Here is a 19,207-nt window from a genome sequence, read left to right as displayed (position 1 = left end):
ATCAAGATTCTTTCTTTTGGGCGGGCTTTGTTAAATTAAGTATTCCCAAAGACTCCCAGGCGGATCTCTGCAAAATGCCTTTAACTCTCACCAACACATTGTATTCTCCAAAGGGCTGTTTGTTTTCTTTCTACTGTCCTCATTTTGAAAGTGTTAAGCTGCCATTAGCCCCTTGGCTCAGGTAAAGCTACTCCCTGTAGTGGAGCTTAAATCTGCAAAGAGGTATGAAGTTATTTGGAATCAATGTAAACACCTGTCTGAAACTACAGTACTTTAAAGGGCTTTATCTTGGAGAAAAGTTGCAAAGGGTTTAATAGGATTAAGTTTGCATTTTGTGACTATTCTTTTTTCCCCACTGCATGCATCCAAATTAACAAGTTTGTAAGATGTAACCATAGTTAACCAGTGGAAACACCAGCAGGATTTTTTGAAATCTTTTCCCTTGCTCTGTTGGGAAGAAAAGAGCCTTTTTGGCGTTTTCCACCATCCTGCTTTCATTTTTGATTCTCAAGTTTCTTTAAATAATATTTTTAAAGAGTTAAACTTGTGCATGGATGTCATTTATCATTAAGGAATAAATAATGCCAGTGAATTAGCAGGGTACCATATTGTGGCACACACATTCTCATTTGTGGGTGACCTTCTGGATTCCCCCCCCCCACTATTTTTATCCTGCACATCTCTATTGCTTTTTCCCTTATCTAAATGCTTGAGGATGAAACAAGCTGAATTTCTTTGATATTTTTATTTGTATTAAGGAGAATGGCTTCAGTTAGTAGGGGCAGGAGTTTTAATTTGCAATCTTAGATCACTCAGTCTTCAGTGCACATCAGTCTGGACCAAATAAGGGCAGAGGTAAAATTTTTGGCATGGTGCTAAAGAGAGACCTGCTTGTTTATGTAAACTGTCTAATAAAACCTATCTCTATTTCTGCAGAGCAGGCTATGATTGAGACTATATATGAACATAAATCATTCTATTAATGAAACAATTATACTATTGAAAGATGTCTCCTAAATTAAAAAAACTACAACACTGAAAGTGCTCATTTATTGCCAAATTTTGTTAATGTCTTGTGAATATTTTTTTAACATATTGCTTTGAATATGATAGGTGTCTACTGAATTATAGTATGATTTCAAAAAAGGTATTCCCCAATGCTCCCCAATTACTTTCTCATTGCAGCCAGAACAAGAGTTGAGAATTGGTTTAACTGCTGCACCTACATTATCTGCCAACTTGTGAAGTATTTGTAAAGTTGGATGACTGATAGGATTACAAAATCTGTTGCGTTTGGGATTTTAAGAGATTGTTTAAATCTACATGATTCGTATATCCTTCCAGGGAAATTAACTCACATTAGTTTGTTGCAAAAGCAGTCAAGAATTCAGTTCCTATGAAAGCATAATGTTGAGCAGAAGATCTAGATTAGATTCACTTATTAGGCCCTTTGATATAGTAAAATATAAGCTAATTAGTGAACGATTTGTGGAGTATGATTCAAGGTAGAAGTGAAAAACAACTGCCTTTAAACAAAATAAATACTGCATAGAGAGGGTCCCGCGGCAGATAGGCCAGTTGGTTGGAGCCCGTCTTTCCGGCGCGGCTCTCCGGGCACGGGGCTGGGTGGGCGGGCGGGCTCGTCAGCCCGTTGCCTCCCGGGGAGGCGATGCCCAGCAGCGGTTCGCTTGCTGCGGCAAACCCACCGCCTGGATGACCTCCAAGTCGAGCCTGGGGCCTACGGATCGGGCGCCTGAGGGAAGTCGCCCAAAGGGGCTACGGCAGCCTGCCTCTTACTTCGTCGGGTTGTGGAGTGAGATGGCCGCCGCTGGGCGCGCCGGCGAAACTCCTTCCTCCTCGACAGGCACCGGAGCAGTCATTCGGCAACGGAACCATCGGGACTTTTCCGGCGGCGGAGCCGGAACGCCCGACGGACGCAGGCGGCCCTCCAGGCTACCCGGGGCCGGCGACCTGGAGGGTTGCCGGCTTCTTGCCTAAGGCAGCGTTTCCCAACCTTAGGAACTTGAAGATGCGTGGACTTCAACTCCCAGAATTCCCCAGCCAGCATAGCATAGCTGGCTGGGGAATTCTGGGAGTTGAAGTCCACGCATCTTCAAGTTCCTAAGGTTGGGAAACGCTGGCCTAAGGGACTGCTCTGGGTCGCCCGCCAAGCGGCTGGGCAGCACTGCGCTTCTTGTCCCTTTCGTCCGCCTCCAGGAGGGATCGGGGAGGCTCGGCCCCTCCTGACTCTTTTCGTCCAGCCGACGCCTCCTTCGAGCCACGGGGGCTCGCGGGTCGCCTGTCTCGGGCTCTCCCCCCCCCGGTGGCCGCTCGCCCCAACTTTGGCTGGGGCCGAGGACTAGAGAGGGGGGACCCCGGTTGGGTGAGTCGGGAGGCTGGCCTGCAGGCCTGGGAGCCCCCCCCCCCGGCCCCTCAGTAACTGCCCAGTGAAAGGAAGGCTACCCTTACAGGTGAAACTCAAAAAATTAGAATATTGTGCAAAAGTTCATTTATTTCAGTAATGCAACTTAAAGGGGGAAACTAATATATGAGATAGACTCATTACATGCAAAGCAAGATAGTTCAAGCCGTGATTTGTCATAATTGTGATGATTATGGCGTACAGCTCATGAAAATCCCAAATCCACAATCTCAGTAAATTAGAATATTACATGCAATCAATAAAACAAGGAATGTACATAGAACAATATCGGACCTCTGAAAAGTATAAGCATGCATATGTACTCAGTACTTGGTTTGGACCCCTTTTAAAGAATTACTGCCTCAATGCGGCGTGGCATGGAAGCTATCAACCTGTGGCACTGCTGAGGTGTTGTGAAAGACCAGGATGCTTCAATAGCGGCCTTCAGCTCTTCTGCATTGTTCGGTCTCATGTCTCTCATCTTTCTCTTGGCAATGCCCCATAGATTCTCTCTGGGGTTCAGGTCAGGCGAATTTGCTGGCCAATCAAGCACAGTAATCCCACGGTCATTGAACCAGGTTTTGGTGCTTTTGGCAGTGTGGGCAGGTGCCAAGTCCTGCTGGAAAATGAAGTCAGCATCCCCATAAAGCTCGTCTGCAGAAGGAAGCATGAAGTGCTCCAAAATCTCCTGGTAGACGGCTGCGTTGACCCTGGACTTAATGAAGCACAGTGGACCAACACCAGCAGATGACATGGCTCCCCAAATCAACACAGACTGTGGAAACTTCACACTGGACTTCAAGCATCTTGTAGTGTGTGCCTCTCCATTCTTCCTCCAGACTCTGGGTCCTTGGTTTCCAAATGAGATGCAAAAGTTGCTCTCATCAGAAAAGAGGACTTTGGACCACTGAGCAACAGACCAGGTCTGTTTTTCTTTAGCCCAGGTAAGAAGCTTCTGATGTTTGTTGTTCAGGAGCGGCTTGACAAGAGGAATACGACATTTGAAGCCCATGTCCAGGATCCGTCTGTGTGTGGCGGCTCTTGATGCACTGACTCCAGCCTCAGTCCATTCCTTGTGAAAGTCCCCAACACTTTTGAATGGCCTTTTCCTGACAATCCTCTCCAGGCTGTGGTCATCCCTGCTGCTTGTGAACCTTTTTCTTCCACACTTTCCCCTTCCACATAACTTTCTATTAATGTGCTTTGATACAGCACTTTGGGAACAGCCAACTTCGTTTGCAATTACCTTTTGAGGCTTTCCCTCCTTATGGAGGGTGTCAATGATGGTTATCTGCACAACTGTCAGGTCAGCAGTCTTCCCCATGATTGTGATTCCTACTGAACCAGACTGAGAGACCATTTAAAGGCTCAGGAAGCCTTTGCAGGTGTTATGGCTTAATTAGCTGATTAGAGTGGGACACTTTGAGCCTAGAATATTGTACCTTTTCACAATATTCTAATTTTCTGAGATTGTGGATTTGGGGTTTTCATGAGCTGTACACCATAATCATCACAATTATGACAAATCACGGCTTGAACTACCTTGCTTTGCATGTAATGAGTCTATCTCATATATTAGTTTCCCCTTTTATGCTGCATTACTGAAATAAATGAACTTTTGCACGATATTCTAATTTTTCGAGTTTCACCTGTAAGTGAAGAACTGGGCGACAAGGAAAGGAAGCCAGCCAGTGGGAAGTTCGGTGTCTTTTTACCCCTGCTTTAAACTGGGTGTGTTTGTGTGTGTGTTTCGCTGTGGTTAAAAAGAGGGAACCCCAACTAGTTTACCTGGCAGGTTAGGAATGCAAGGGAGCAAAACCTGCCCGTCTGAAAAATCCTAGGGTCACAATTTAGGTGAATACCGTCAAGGCAGCGTTTCCCACCCTTCAAGGAAAACTCCAAAAAAAGAGTTTTAAACTCAGGAGGGCAAAGGAGCAGGAAGGCTGGCCAAAGAGGGGCAGCTGAGGCGGGGGTGTGGGTGTCGGGAAGGGCCGCGGACGAGACCAAAGGCTCGCTAGAGCCATCAGCGCCTCGTTGGCTGCCCGCTCCGATTCCGCGCTCCTCGACACCAGAATAGAGGAACAGGCGACGCAAAAGCGAATCCTGACGACGACGCCGTCGCGTGCAACCGGGATTTTTCCCCCCCTCTCTCTCTCCGCAGGGGGCTCGTTGCAAGCGCCTTCGGATGATGGCAGCCCCGGCAGGCTTCCCCCAGCTCTGGCTCGCTTCGCTTCTTCTCTTGGTCAGCGAAGGCGTTTTGCCCGTAAACTGGTTCACTAATAATCTCTCTCTCTCTCCCCTCCCGGTGTCACCCCTTTTAACGTGTCAGCACTTTCTGTTTGGGGTTTAGTGAGGACAAATTGAAGCCTGAACGGCCTGTCCAGCGCCAGAAAATTTGATTTTTCTGGAAATTTAAACCAAACCTGAAGCAAAAGTGGTTTGAGATGCATCGGACGTAATGAATGAAATGGGGGGGATGCTTTAAGGAAGCAAACTTAAAAAGTCCTGGCGCGGTAGGGCCCGAAACCGTTTTAGGATTGGCAGCTAGTCCTAAACCAATCCTAAATTAGTGATTGAATGAAAATCTCTCTTTTCTTTTGGGTCTCAGGCTAAGGAATCTTGAGGACTGGCTCTTTTGTTCCTGGGGAGGGGGGAAAGTTGCAAATAAAAGGATTAAAAATCTTTTGTAATTGCTGTTAAATCAACACAAATGGGTCATAAGGTGTATGGGACAAATTTCATTTTCCGTAAGATTTAGTTCTATTTGAATAAGATTGTTCTCTCCCATAGTTTTATTTCAGAGCACATGACTGTTTTGGTTCAAAGTGAATTAATAAATTAAGGTTGTATATTATTTAGATCTTTCTAGACAAATGGGATTTCTACCTTCCAGGTATCAGAAGATTTCTTTGGCCCGGGAACTCTTAATTGCAGCCTTTTGGAAACAAAGAAGCTGCTTGTACATATAGTAGCAAAATTAGGGCTCACGCCATTAAACGGATTTGCAAGCATTGTGTACTTTTCGTCTGGTGTTTCAGGCACCTATGAAGGCAGCTTGTGAGGAAGGCACATTATGCAAGACTGGATTTCCTGAAGATATTTACAGTGCAATCCTATCCCAGGGAGTAAAGGAAGGACAGCCTATTCTGAATGGTATTATTATTATTATTATTTTAATCCCATTTATATCCCGCCCTTCTCCAAAGACTCAGGGCGGCTTACAATCTAAAGCACAAACCAATGTGCTTAGCAATAGCCTTCATTCTATGTATATGCCTGCTTATTAGGGCTTGGGGGTGGCAGCGGCATTATTACAAAGTCAGCTTATTGCCCCCAACAATCTGGGTCCTCATTTTACCTACCTCAGAAGGATGGAAGGCTGAGTCAACCTTGAGCCTGGTGGGACTCGAACCTGCACTAATTGCAGGCAGCAATTATTGAACACCATATGTATTTTCTTATTCTGTCTTGTACATAGAATCAAAGGTTTATGGAGATTCTCAGTCATCCAGGTATGGTTGTCCCAAAAGTGCTTTTTTCAGGAGGCAACTGGACTTTCTCGTGTTTCTTTTAAAGATGTTTCGCTTCTCATCCAAGAAGCTTCTTCAGCTCTGACTAGATGGTGGGGAGTGGAAGGATTTATATTGCTTGCAGACAGCTGGTCATTTGCATTCTTTCAGAGAGCGGTTGTCTGTGTCCTCAGGGTCACCGGAGTAGTGCAAATGTGAGTGGAGCCTTGCAGGATGTTTTCTGCCCTGCTGTGTCCCTCCACTGTTGAAGATCGGCACAGGCTGTTGGGGATGAGTTTGAGATTCAGACAGCATACAAATCTAAATCTGTAGAAAGGCAGATGATCGTAACTTTCTCCGCTCGGTCAATAATCCTCAAAATTCAGATTGGTGTCTTATTTATTTCTGTCATTTGGGAAGCTGTATTCAAGCTCAGTCATATTTCTCTATTTTACTTTCTGCACTGCCTGATGAATAGTTCTGGAGAAATTAAAAGTTTATATGATAGTTTAGAGCGCTTTAATATAGTAAAGGAATTGCTGCAATATCAGTGTTGGTATTCTTATGGCTAATGTAATTATTTCTGCTTTTATTAAAAAGTGTTCATTTGTGTTAGATAATATCCATATTTATTTATAGATACATGTATATGTTTCACTGCAGTGTTAATATCAGTAAGGGGTCTTGGAGTATGAAAGCATATTTTATGTTTTAGAACTGAAAGACACTGAAATTACCTTGTAGCTAATTTAAAAATTACAGTGTTGATCAAGAAAATTGGTTTCACTGAGTTCGAGATTTATCTTAAAAGCTGATTTATTCCATTATTTCCAATATAAATATGGCACCATAGATCAAGATTTAAATAAATTGAAAAGATATTTAGATGAGGCTGCAAATCAAATTGATCCTTGAAATAAAAATTTCTTTGTTTAAAATAGTCTGCTTAGCAGAATATTCTTGCAGCTATATTTTTAATATTTTATGACAATAATTGATTCCTAAATCAATTTTAGATCATTAAAAACATACTGTATGTTTCCATGTTTCATTTAAAACAGACAATTATATTTCATATGTTTTGTTTAGGATAAAAATTAAGCTGCTTAGATTTTCCATTAAAATATGTGACATTGTTCCTGGCTAACCTTAAATAGAAAAGGCAGGAAAATCAACCCCAAATATATTAATATTACTAATAACATATTCTATGCAATTTGTGTGCTTCACTTTAAGAGCATTCTCATACCATCAAGTTGAGGTTGTTGAGCCCTAAGCATTCTCATTTTTCTAACTTCAGTAAATTCAGTAAATTCCATTCAACAATGCAGCTGTGAATGAATTGAATTTCCTTTTCCTTGCAATAGAGTTCCTTTCTTTCCCATTTTCCATTTAAATGAATATTTTTTTAATTTTTAGTAAATAGATATGCAACACTTGGATTCCAAATCCTGTGCAGAGGGTATCATCAGTTTGTTGAAATGATGATGAAGGAGTTTAGCTGTTTTAGTACAGGTAGCCCTCAACTTACCATCATCCATTTAGTGACTGAAGTTACTGTGGCACTGGAAAAAAATACTGTACTTATGACCATTTTTCACACTTAATGACTGTTGCAGCATCCCCGTGTAAGCAAAATTCAGGCATTTGGCAACTAGCATGTATTTATGAGAGTTGCATTGTCCCAGGGTCATATGATTACCATTTTTAATCTTCCCTGCTGGAGGGATTGGAAGGCATATATACAAATACTACCATAATAATCTGAAAAATTGTATCTCACATTTTAAACGTGCAGGTATAAATCGGGGAAGGTTGGTTCAATTGGACAGTCCCTTCATTTTCCAAGGGTTTATTTTGTGGCCCACAATTATTTTATTTATTTATTTTAATTCCATTTATATCCCGCCCTTCTCCGAAGACTCAGGGCGGCTTACAAGCTTAGCAGTAGCCTTCATTCTATGTATATGCCTGCTTATTAGGGCTTTACCCCCCCAAGCGGCATTATTACAAAGTCAGCTTATTGCCCCCAACAATCTGGGTCCTCATTTTACCTACCTGGGAAGGATGGAAGGCTGAGTCAACCTTTTTTTTATTGAAAAGTTTTAAAATACATTTTGTCTTTAACAATCCCCCCTCCCCCTCCCCTACCTATCCCTCCCTACCCCTCCCCCCCCTTTCCCCCCTCCCCCCCCCCCCCCGACTTCCCAGAGCTAAGTACAGGGTATAAAAACAAAAAAAACAATCATAAGCATCCATTTGCTACCAATAATAAATTCTTAAATCTATCACTCTCTAGCTCATATAAGATAACTACAAGCAATACTAATATTTCATATAGAAAAAAAGAAAATAGAAAGGAAGACCTATTCAAATGCTAAATGAAACTTTTTAGTCCCATATTTGTTCTGGATATATTCAATCCATTTTTTCCACTCCATAATATAACGTTCTTGCGAGTGATCTTTCAAATAAGCCGAGATCTTTGCCATTTCTGCCAGGTCAGAAACCTTTAAAGTCCATTCTTCTATAGTCGGCAGTTCCTCCTTCTTCCAATATTGACCTATTAAAAGTCAGGGCGGCTTACAAGCTTAGCAGTAGCCTTCATTCTATGTATATGCCTGCTTATTAGGGCTTTCACACACACCCCAAGCAGCACTATTACAAAGTCAGCTTATTGCCCCCAACAATCTGGGTCCTCATTTTACCTACCTGGGAAGGATGGAAGGCTGAGTCAACCTTGAGCCTGGTGGGATGCGAACCTGCACTAATTGCAGGCAGCTGGTGTTCCTTAAGGAGGCATTAGCCTACTGCTCCACCAAGGCTCTAATTACAAAAGGTTTTGAGATTTATAAGGTTAGGGATTACACAGACAGATGCATATTCTGACCTAGCCTATGAAAGCAACTTGAGGAAATCCCAATTCAAGAACTGCACAGTTAATAATCAAACTTCGTGAAAAAGCCCATACGGACCAAGTTACAATTAATCCTTGCTTAACTACCAGCTGTTTTACGACTGTTTGAAGTTACAACAGCCATGGGACAGGTGTTTTATGGTGCCCCTGGGCATAATTAAATGGTCATGCTGCCCCCCCCATGGTCACATGACCACATGTAAAGTAGGTCAGCTTTACAACTGGTCATGGAATTTTGTGATCACGTGACTGCAATTCCTGATGTTCTTTGCCCTTTCCCAGCAAAAAAATAATCCATTCAGCTGATTGGGTTCACTTAATGACTGCCATGATTTCTTGATGATTGTGGTGAAAAAGTCTGAAAATCACTTTCAATCACATGGGTGCTTTTATTTATGACTGTAGTGACTTAATGACTGTAAATCTGCCCTCAGTTACAGTGGTAAATCAAGGACTACCTGTATAGAGAATAATTTTCTATACTCTTTAAGCTATCTTCTACTTCATGTGATCAATAATAAAACTGTTAGTAATGATATGGAATGTACAAAAAAATTACTATTTTACGTTTCCATAATAAGTTCTCACGATGTCAAGATTTTAAAATTCAGGATACTTCTGTTTAATCTATTAGTACCCCAAAATATTTGATTCATACATATTTACAAGTATTTCTTTCCCATATTCCATCTTTTTTTTATTAAAGAGTTTTACAAAAAAATTTTTTACAAAACATCCCCAAACCCCCCCCCATGCCCCCCACTTCCCAGAGCTGAATACAGGGTCATAAATATAATAATCATATTCTAACTAAAATTATCCATTATAAAATTAACCAAATTCATAATGTGCTTTAACTCCCCTTTAACATTGATACATTCAAATTATTAAAAACAATAATAATAACTTAACAAAAATATAATCAATACTAATACTAAAGTTAATACAAATCTAAAATCTACTCATAAACTAAACGGAACTTTTTAGTCCCATATTTATTCTGAATATAATCTATCCATCTCCTCCAAACTGAAATATACCGTATCTTTCTTGCAAGTGATCCTTCAAATAAGCAGAAATCTTAGACATTTCTGCAAGATTCGATACTTTAAGTACCCATTCTTCTATAGTAGGCAAACTATCCTTCTTCCAATATTGTCCCACCAGTAACTGTGCTGCTGTTATCAAATTCAACATCAAATTGATTTCTTTAGTATCACAATCTACAACAATACCCAATAAAAACAATTGTGGAGAAAACTTTACCTTTCTCTTAAAAATCTTTTGAATGTTCCACCAAATTTTAATCCAAAAAGCTTTTATATTTCTACAAGTCCACCACATATGAAAATAAGTAGCATCTAAACTACCACATCTCCAGCATTTAGACTGTAGGTTAGGATACATGTTAGACAACCTTTTGGGATCCAAATGCCATCTATAAAACATTTTATAAAAATTTTCTCTTAAATTTTGAGCCTGAGTAAATTTAACATTTCTAACCCAGATTACCTCCCAAGTATCCAACGGAATTGGTTCCTGGATATTTTGTGCCCACTTTATCATACAATCTTTAATTCCGTTTCCGAGTCCAATTCAATCAAAACGTTATATATCCTCTTTATATGTGCACAATTTAAATCTCTAATTTGTTTTACTAAGTTTTCATCTGTAATTGTGATGCCAACCTTCTGATCCAACTTCCACCTAGCTTTCAGTTGGGTGTATTGGAACCAAGAGTAACCTATGTTTTCTTGTTTTAACTCATCTAATGATTTAAGTTGCCAATTATTCCCTTCCAATCTAAGTAATTCCTTATAGGAAAACATATCCAAACTCACTCCCATAGATACACCTTCTATCGCGTGTCCGGGAATTCCCCAAATCGGTATTTTATAATTTAACTTATAATAATACTTTTTCCAGACACGCAGCAAAGCACTTCTAAGAATATGAGATTTAAAAGCCCTGTCTACCTTTTTATCATAAAGCAAATATGCATGCCATCCATATACCAAATCCCAACCCTCAAGGTGGAGTATTCTTTTATTAGTTAAATTAAGCCAATCGCTAACCCATGTCATGACCACCACATCATAATACAATTTCACGTTAGGCACCTTGAGTCCCCCTTCCCATATTCCATCTTTGTTCCTGTTGAAATCTGGGGTTTGTATGTTAATGATTCAAAAGGCACCAAAGCTCAGCCTTCCATATTAAACATCAGAAAAGCTAGGAGGCAATTGTTTCAGCAATACTTAAGGAAAATTTGGAAAGTAGTGTTGAAACAATTATGACATAATGATTTGTTTGGTTATCAAACAAAAATATGGGGAACTCCTAAACTCTAACCTCAATGTACCAGGACTTGCATTAAAGTAATCATTGGGAAATCTTAATTAGGTGGTGCTTTGTTTTCAAGTACCCGTTTATTCAGCGACATATGTCTTTTTTTTTGTCCTTGCAAACAGTTTTTAAAAATTAACCAACATTAGAGTTGTCTTACCTAAAACAAATGATCCAGAATATCAGGAGCTCTTTTTTTTTAAAAAAAAAACCTCCTTTTTCATTGTTGCTATTGTGTTTTATGTATTTGCAGTAAGGTTTACAAGTTGTGAAGCAAGGCGAAAAATTTATTTTGAAAGCAGCACACCAGCATATTTCAGAATTGGTGATGATGGCATGGTATATGCAGCTAAAAGCTTTCAGCTTTCATCAGAACCCACTATATTTTTCCTGTATGCCCTTGACAAAGAAACCAAAGAACAGTGGCAAATGATCATAAAACTAGGTCTTGACCCAAAGGATACAATAAAGGTAAAATATCTTAATAGAGAGCTCATAATTTTATATATTAAGTAGTGTTAATGTTCAAAATTACTTTTTTCCCATCACCTCTTCCAACTGAAAGGGTGGAAACTATAGTCTGTTACGGATAGCTAAAGTTATTCATATTTTAAAATTTGTCAAAAAGATACCAAATTGTGATAGAATGTAAAAGAAAAACTGTTCTACAGTATACAGTAAACCCTCAGATTAACAATTTCAGTTTAATGGAATTTGCATACAACCAACATTTCTTCTGGGCCTTATTTCAAAATAAAGGGCAAAGTCCTTTGTATCTGTCAGAACCCATGTACATTTTGCCTTGCTTTCCTATGCTTTCATTTCTGAGTCCTGCCATATTAAGGAGGGGAGGGGGGAAGACCATGTTTAAATGTCCCCTGGGATCTTTCAAGTTCAAAGTGCTCCTGTTTGGCCTACAAGGGGCACCAGCCACCTTTATGCAGCTGATTAATAAGTTCCTCCATGAGCACCTATACAAGGGGTTTTTGATGTATTTGGATGATATCTTAATCTACACCGAAATAAAAGCTGAGCATGTTACACTAATCAGAGCAGTTCTAAATAAGCTCCGCGCAGCCAAACTGTATGCCAGACTTTCAAAATGCGAGTTCTATAAAGAAAAGATTGATTATTTGGGCTAACAGATCTCCCACAAAGGAGTGGAAATGGACCCAGAAAAAGTGTGAGCTGTACTGGAGTGGCACCGCTGTGCACCCGGAGGCAGCTGCAAAGTTTCCTGCGCTTCACTAACTTCTAACTTCGGCGATTCATCTCCTCCTTCACTCAAATCGCACTCCCCATTACTAACTTACTAAATACAAAGGGGGAGGACAAGCTGAAACCCACCCAGCCACTGAAATGGAGTATGGAATGCCAGGCGGCATTTGAGAAGTTAAAGAGGCTTTTCTCTGCAGAGTCAGTGCTTAATCACCCATATCCAGGAAAACGGTTTGTCATCCAGGCTGATGCTAGTAATGTGGCAGTGGGAGTGATACTACTCCAGGAAAACCAGGAAGGCCTGCACCTACACCTCAAAGAAACTCACAGAGTCCGAGCAAAGGTGGGCGGTATGGGAGAAGGAAGCTTATGCTGTGCACTGGGCCCTCCTATCTTGGAGACACTTCCTAGAAGTGAACAAGATCCCTTTCCAAGTATGGACTGATCACAAAAACCTCAAAGCATTAAAGACCCCTAGGAAGTTGTACCCTAAACAAGCTTGATGGGCCCAGCACTTCCATCAGTTCAACTTTACCCTCAGGTACTTGCCTGGGGGAAAAACTTCCTGCAGGTGCCCTGTCATGAATGCCGCAATACAACAGCACGAAGTAGTCAAACCATTGCTGTCTATGAAAAAACTAGCTGCCCCAGTCACCACAAGGGTGCAAGCAAAGAACCTGCCCCCCCTGGACAGCATAGCAGGCACCAAATTCAGACAAGCTCTGGAATAGGGTGAGTGGTTCCTTGGCCACAAAATCTCTGCTCAATGCAAAATGGACTGCTGTGGGTGGGGGAAAAATTGTACATCCCTACAACCCAAAGATTAAAGTTCATGCAACTCTGCCACGACTCAAAACTAGCAGCAAACTTTGGGATCATGAAAACTCTCCACCTAGTAAAGAGACAATTCTGGTGGCCATCCCTAAAGAAGGACATTGCAAGTTGCGTAGCCAGTTGCCCCACTTGTGCAGCAGCGAAATGGAGGCAAAGAAAAATGTCTGGCCTTTTATAGGTGGTGGTGAGGCCTTCAGCACCCTGGAGAGAGATTTCTATAGATTTTATCATGGAACTACTGGAGAGCGCTGGGAACACTGTCATTTGTATAGTGACGGATTTATTCTCCAAACAAGTCTTATTTTATGCCTTGCCCAAAAAATCCCAACTGCTAAAGCCTTGGCTAAGATGTTTGTGCAGCACAGCTATCGGCTACATGGAGTCCCATAATGCATAATATCAGATAGGGGGGTCCAGTTCACTTCAAAGTTCTGGAGAGCCTTTTTGGATCTACTGGGTACAGATCAGGGCCTGTCATCTAGTCACCATCTGTAAACAAATGGGGGAACAGAATAAATGAATTCAGTACTAGAACAGTATCTAATATACTTCATAAACTACAAACAAGACAATTGGACTGACCTGCTACCTTTCGCTTAAGTGGCCTATAACACTGCAGTGTATACTGTCTACACACATTCCAGGTGGGTACAAGACAGAGCTCCAACCCGATGACTGAATTGCTGGTCAACAATCCCACCATCCCTTCCCTGAAGGAATGGATTACACAGTTGCAAAATACCTGGCCAGTGGTCAGAAAAGCCCTAGAAGAAACTAGAGAAGATTATAAAGTGCAGGCAGATAAGAAGTGGGTGCACAGGGTTATCTCTCTACCAGGTTCCTGCAGTCTCTACAACCTTCAAAAAAGTTGGGACCAAAGTTTGTGGAACCATTCCCTATCAAACGCATCATTAACCCAGTCACAGTAGAACTTGAACTCCCCAAAACATTAAGACAGGTTCATCCGGTATTTCACTGTAGTCTACTAAAACAGGAAATGAGCTCGCCCCATAAGGCCAGCCATGTTTCCCCCACCACAACCTATTATGGCAGAAGGGGATCAACACTTTCAAATTAAAGAAATTTTAGACTCCAGAAAACACCATGAGTCTACCCAGTACCTGGTAGCATGGAAGGACCTCCCGGCCTCCTGGAATGAGTGGGTACATAAAAAGCACATGGAAGCCCCTAAAACAGTTTCATGCCTGCTGCCTCAATAAACCCAACTAACAACTGCATTTCATTTTCTCCCCTTGTTATTATTTTGCCTTTCTCCAGGTGGATCTCTCATTTCTTTAAGGGGGGCGGCATGTCAGAACCCTTATGCATTTTGCCTTGAGATCCTATACTTTACAGATTCTGCCATATTAAGGGGGGAGGGGAGCCAATGGGTATTTTGCAGTGTACTTTCTTTGCTTTGTTCTACTCTCTTTGAAGTATAGAATGTGCCTCTGGCCATCTGACTTATTTCCAAGTGGAGGGAAGAAGCCATGGAAAAACCTGATAGCCTTGAGAACATCACCTTATCGGTTCTTTCTCACAACAATTTGACATCTATGGATTGGCTCAATTTGAACCAGCCAGATGGACAGTTGCGGTGGGGTTTGAAAGGGTTCTTTTAATATAATGTTTTGCGTGGGAAATCTTCAGACCCTGCCTTACTATCTTGCTGTCAATAGCTTTCAATAAAAGTTCCTGTTGAAACGATGCAAGTTTCAAGAGTTCTGCTTTCTTGGGAGTTTTAACTAAGCCAGGTCCGTACATTATCCCAAAGTATGATTTGGTGAACTTTAGAAAGCTTGCTGCCTGTCTGTTCCCTTTAGGACCCAGCTTCAGCTGCAGCTGTTTGGTGCACATTTGTGCCATAGCCACTTTTGCAAAAGAGGGTTGTTGTTGTTTTTTTGCTTGCTTGCTTGCTTCCTTTCTTCTGTCTTCAGCCTGGCAATCACTCATCAAGATTTTGTCATCCTCTTTCCAGGCATGCAGTTAATTTAGCAAATTCAATAGTTAAAAGGGATTGAGAATGGAGGCAGAGGCGGGGAGTTTAGTTTCAGTACATAATTGGGTAGAGGGAGAAAGTTCCACAAGTTATTCCCTCCCAGGTGTTTTTTTTTCTTTATTGAAGACATATGGGGATTTCTGGGGAAAGGAAGGGGTTAAGCAAGGACAAAGTTTGGAGAAGCTGGTCCTGAAGCTGCTGCCCTTGCATGCAGCTTTCTTTATTTGCAGTCTTCACACAGCCAGCTGTTCAGGCAGAAAGCTCTGAAAGCAGCTGCCACTTCTGCAAGCACTGGAAATGGTTGCTGTTTCCAGAAAGTATGGGGAGCAGGGGCTGCCCCAAAGAAGAGGGAGCCAAGCTATTCTCCAAAGCACCCAAAGGCAGAACAAGAAGCAACGGATGGAAACTAGTCAAGGAGAGAAGCAACCTAGAACTAAGGAGAAATTTCCTGACAGTGAGAACAATTAACCGGTGGAACGATCTGCCTCCAGAAGTGGTGAATGCTCCAACACTGGAAGTTTTTAAGAAGAGACTGGACAGCCATTTGTCCGAAATGGTATAGGGTTTCCTGCCTTAGCATGGGGTTGGACTAGATGACCTCCAAGGTCCCTTCCAACTACTACTTCTTCTTCTTCTTCTTCTTCTTCTTCTGATGATGATGATGATGATGATGATGTGCTGCAGGGTCCTGCCAGAGCAGGATACAGGAGAGATGCAATGGGGCACTGCAGTGTCCCTCGGTTTGTCATAAGTGCAAATGATTGTAGGGGTGTGCGTGAAGTTCAAACAGATCTGTACATAGCTTTTGTGGGAGGTATGTTGTAACGTTGAATCTCTGAAGTGACCTGAAGTGACCTGTTATATTTCAAGGACCAACCTTGAAATAAGAAGTGATTTCTATGGGTGTTTGGGGATATGCATACCAGCGCACATTGATTTATATTTTAAGCACTTCTAGATGTTTTTATGTTTAACAAACTCACCAACTTCTTGGTACGTAGATCAGATCTGATCGTGATGACAGCCTTTCCCTGCAATACCTTATTACTGGTCCAGGTGCTGATCAACCTCCAGCTGGCCTCTTTATCATCAATCCCACTTCCGGTCAACTGTCAGTGACAAAAGCATTAGATCGAGAGCAAATAGCATCTTTTCATGTAAGTTCTTGACAGCAGAATAAAGTTTAAAATTAAATATCTTATCTAGAATTGCTTTCTTGGTTTTTGATTTAAAAATATGTAACTGGTATTGTGTAGTTTAACAACTCAAACTTAATTTAATGGATTAGGCAAAAGTAGCAAAATAAGAAACATATATTTCCTTTCACTTTCTGTTATAAATTCAATCCCATAATTTAGAAGAAGTTTTTTTTTAATGTGAAAACTTTGAGTATTAAATGGGAACAGTCATTTCAAAAATAAAAAATAAATCTGTCATGAGATACTTTTTTAATTGTGTGGTAAAGTTCAATTTAAACACCTTTGGGGATGAAATTAATTGCAGTAGAGAAAGTAGATGAGAGGATGCATTGAAAAATGTTTTACTAGCCAAACATTTCATGTTTGATAAACATTAAAAACTGCATCTGCAGGAGTCCAGCATGCCAACTCTTTGTGGCAACAGACTCCACTGATATTTTTGGTTGGTGTTCTGTACCAGCCTACTACCGGCCCTGCAGATAAGGCAGGGACAACCCCTTTACAAGAAGGCAAGAGGATGGAACTAAGCCTGCCAAATTTATGGACACAAAAGCAAACAGAGCAAAACAAGACACGAACCATGAAACAGGAACTATTCAAACGGTTGCCTTCAGCAAACCAGCCCTCCCACACATTCCCCTTTTAAACAGTTCAGGGTGTGGCTTCTCTCTGCCTCCTTCCGAGGTGCCCCATTGCCTTCCTCTGTTTACTCCTGCTTGACTGCCTCCTGTGTCGGGCGTCCTTGAACAGGGCCAGCTGTGGGTCATCTTCATCCACGCTGTCAGGCTCACACAGCTGGGTCTGCATCGTAACCAGATGGGAGGGGCCTGGCTGAGGGCTGTGTGGAGCCTCAATACTATCCTCAGCAAGCTCTCCAACACCCCCTCCTCCTCCTCTGAATCGTCCGACCCAACTGCCGAACCCACAGGCTGACCCTGAATCACAACAGTTGGAGAGGAAAAAGTAGTTATTTTCTTGGGTTACCTTAATAATTAGTCTCATTTAATTGTCTTCATTCTAGTAGTATAAAAATGGGAAGAAAGATTTCCTGCATTCTATCTTTAGACTGTAGCAAGAAATTAAAAGACGCTTGCTTCTTGGGAGGAAAGCCATGGCAAATCTAGACAGCACACTAAAAAGCAGAGACATCACCCTGCCAACAAAAGTGCGTATAGTCAAGGCTATGGTCTTCCCAGTTGCAATGTATGGCTGTGAAAGCTGAACCATAAAAAAGGCTGAGCGCCAAAGAATTGAGGCCTTTGAACTATGGTGCTGGAGAAGACTCCTGCGAGTCCCTTGGACTGCAAGGCGATTAAACCGGTCAGTCCTAGAGGAGATCAACCCTGACTGCTCTTTAGAAGGCCAGATCCTGAAGCTAAAACTCAAATACTTTGGCCACCTAATGAGGAGGAAGGACTCACTGGAGAAGAGCCTAATGCTGGGAAAGATTGAGGGCAATAGAAGAAGGGGACGACAGAGAATGAGGTGGCTGGATGGAGTCACTGAAGCAGCAGGCGTGAGCTTAAATGGACTCCAGAAGATGGTAGAGGACAGGAAGGCCTGGAGGAACGTTGTCCATAGGGTCGCGATGGGTCAGACACGACTTCGCAGCTAACAACAACAATCTTTAGCTAATTTAATAAATCTAGCACCCTCTCTCCCCTTCCTTCCTTCCTTCCTTCCTTCCTTCCTTCCTTCCTTCCTTCCTTCCTTCCTACCTACCTACCTACCTACCTACCTACACTTGTTTACTGCTCAGCAATGTCTTACCTTGTTTTGCTAATTTAACTATTATGAGGATTTGGTAATTCAACATATTAGTTTTTAAAATGTGTTTTCAAATGTCTGAAAAGACCAAGAGAGGACGACAAAAGTGGATAAAATAAACCAGGTTAATGGAATTCTGCTTAAACTGTGCTGCCAGCAATAGTGATTACCATTTCTGTTTACATGTTTTGCAAGTTTTTTGATTTTTTAAAAATATCTTTTGCAGTTAACAGCACGTGCTGTAGACGTTAATGGACGTCAGGTGGAAGTTCCCATTGGTTTGGTTATTAATGTTATTGATATCAATGACAACAGACCTGAATTCCTACATCAGATTTGGAATGGAACAGTCCCAGAAGGATCAAAACCAGGTAAAATGTTAGTTACCTATTTTATGTTCAATATGAAGATATGTATTTTAATACTGTAGAACCTTTTAAACATTTAATTCAAATTTCACTGTCTGAAAAAGTATATAAAAGTTAAACTCTAGCATTCCTTCCCATAAAGGAAATCTATTGATCACAAGTTTCAGCTACTCAATGGCACCTGCACTGGGATGGGGCAGAGTTTGTAGTGTGACACAGAGACTCCTCCTTAATATTTCTGAATATTGATTCAGAAATAGCTTAACCGAGAAGAAATTTGTCCACAGGAGAAATCAGGTCTGGATTTTGATTTGAAGATCTGAAAATTCTGTTTCCTGATACTGACAATAAGAAGTGAACAAAAATATTTCTGAGATAATTATTGCTCTTGCATGAATTTGACACAAGTTAAATGATCTATTTTATCTATCCTTTTTATTGTATCTGTTTGGTAATGCCATTATCCTACAGAATTAGCATTGCCTAGATATGCAATGTGTGCATTTTATAATTTTGCAAATTTTTGATATTTCTTTGTTTCTGTTCCATGCTTAGTTTTAAAGATGTTGATGTTATCTATTTAGCCACCTTCTGCCAGATAGTTCTGGCTAGATTAGGTACTTTGAAC

The 19,207-nt window shown here is 41.2% G+C and overlaps 1 protein-coding gene across 1 annotated transcript in view; it reads left to right on the top strand.

Annotated features, from left to right (window-relative positions):
* Window positions 1-16,211: 16,211 nt before the first annotated feature.
* The window catches only part of LOC308672172 (cadherin-2-like), a gene marked incomplete at both ends in the record, with an annotated part of 29,521 nt that continues 26,525 nt past the window's right edge, over window positions 16,212-19,207 (top strand). Inside the window, 3 exon segments of the mRNA XM_081334863.1 lie at window positions 16,212-16,244; window positions 16,247-16,402; window positions 18,438-18,582. Coding sequence (XP_081190989.1) covers window positions 16,212-16,244; window positions 16,247-16,402; window positions 18,438-18,582 — 334 coding nt within the window.

The sequence above is a fragment of the Vipera berus genome (genome assembly GCF_964194415.1).
Source record: "Vipera berus genome assembly, chromosome: 9".
Classification (NCBI taxonomy): Eukaryota; Metazoa; Chordata; class Lepidosauria; order Squamata; family Viperidae; genus Vipera; species Vipera berus.
This window is presented reverse-complemented; position numbering and strand designations above follow the sequence as displayed.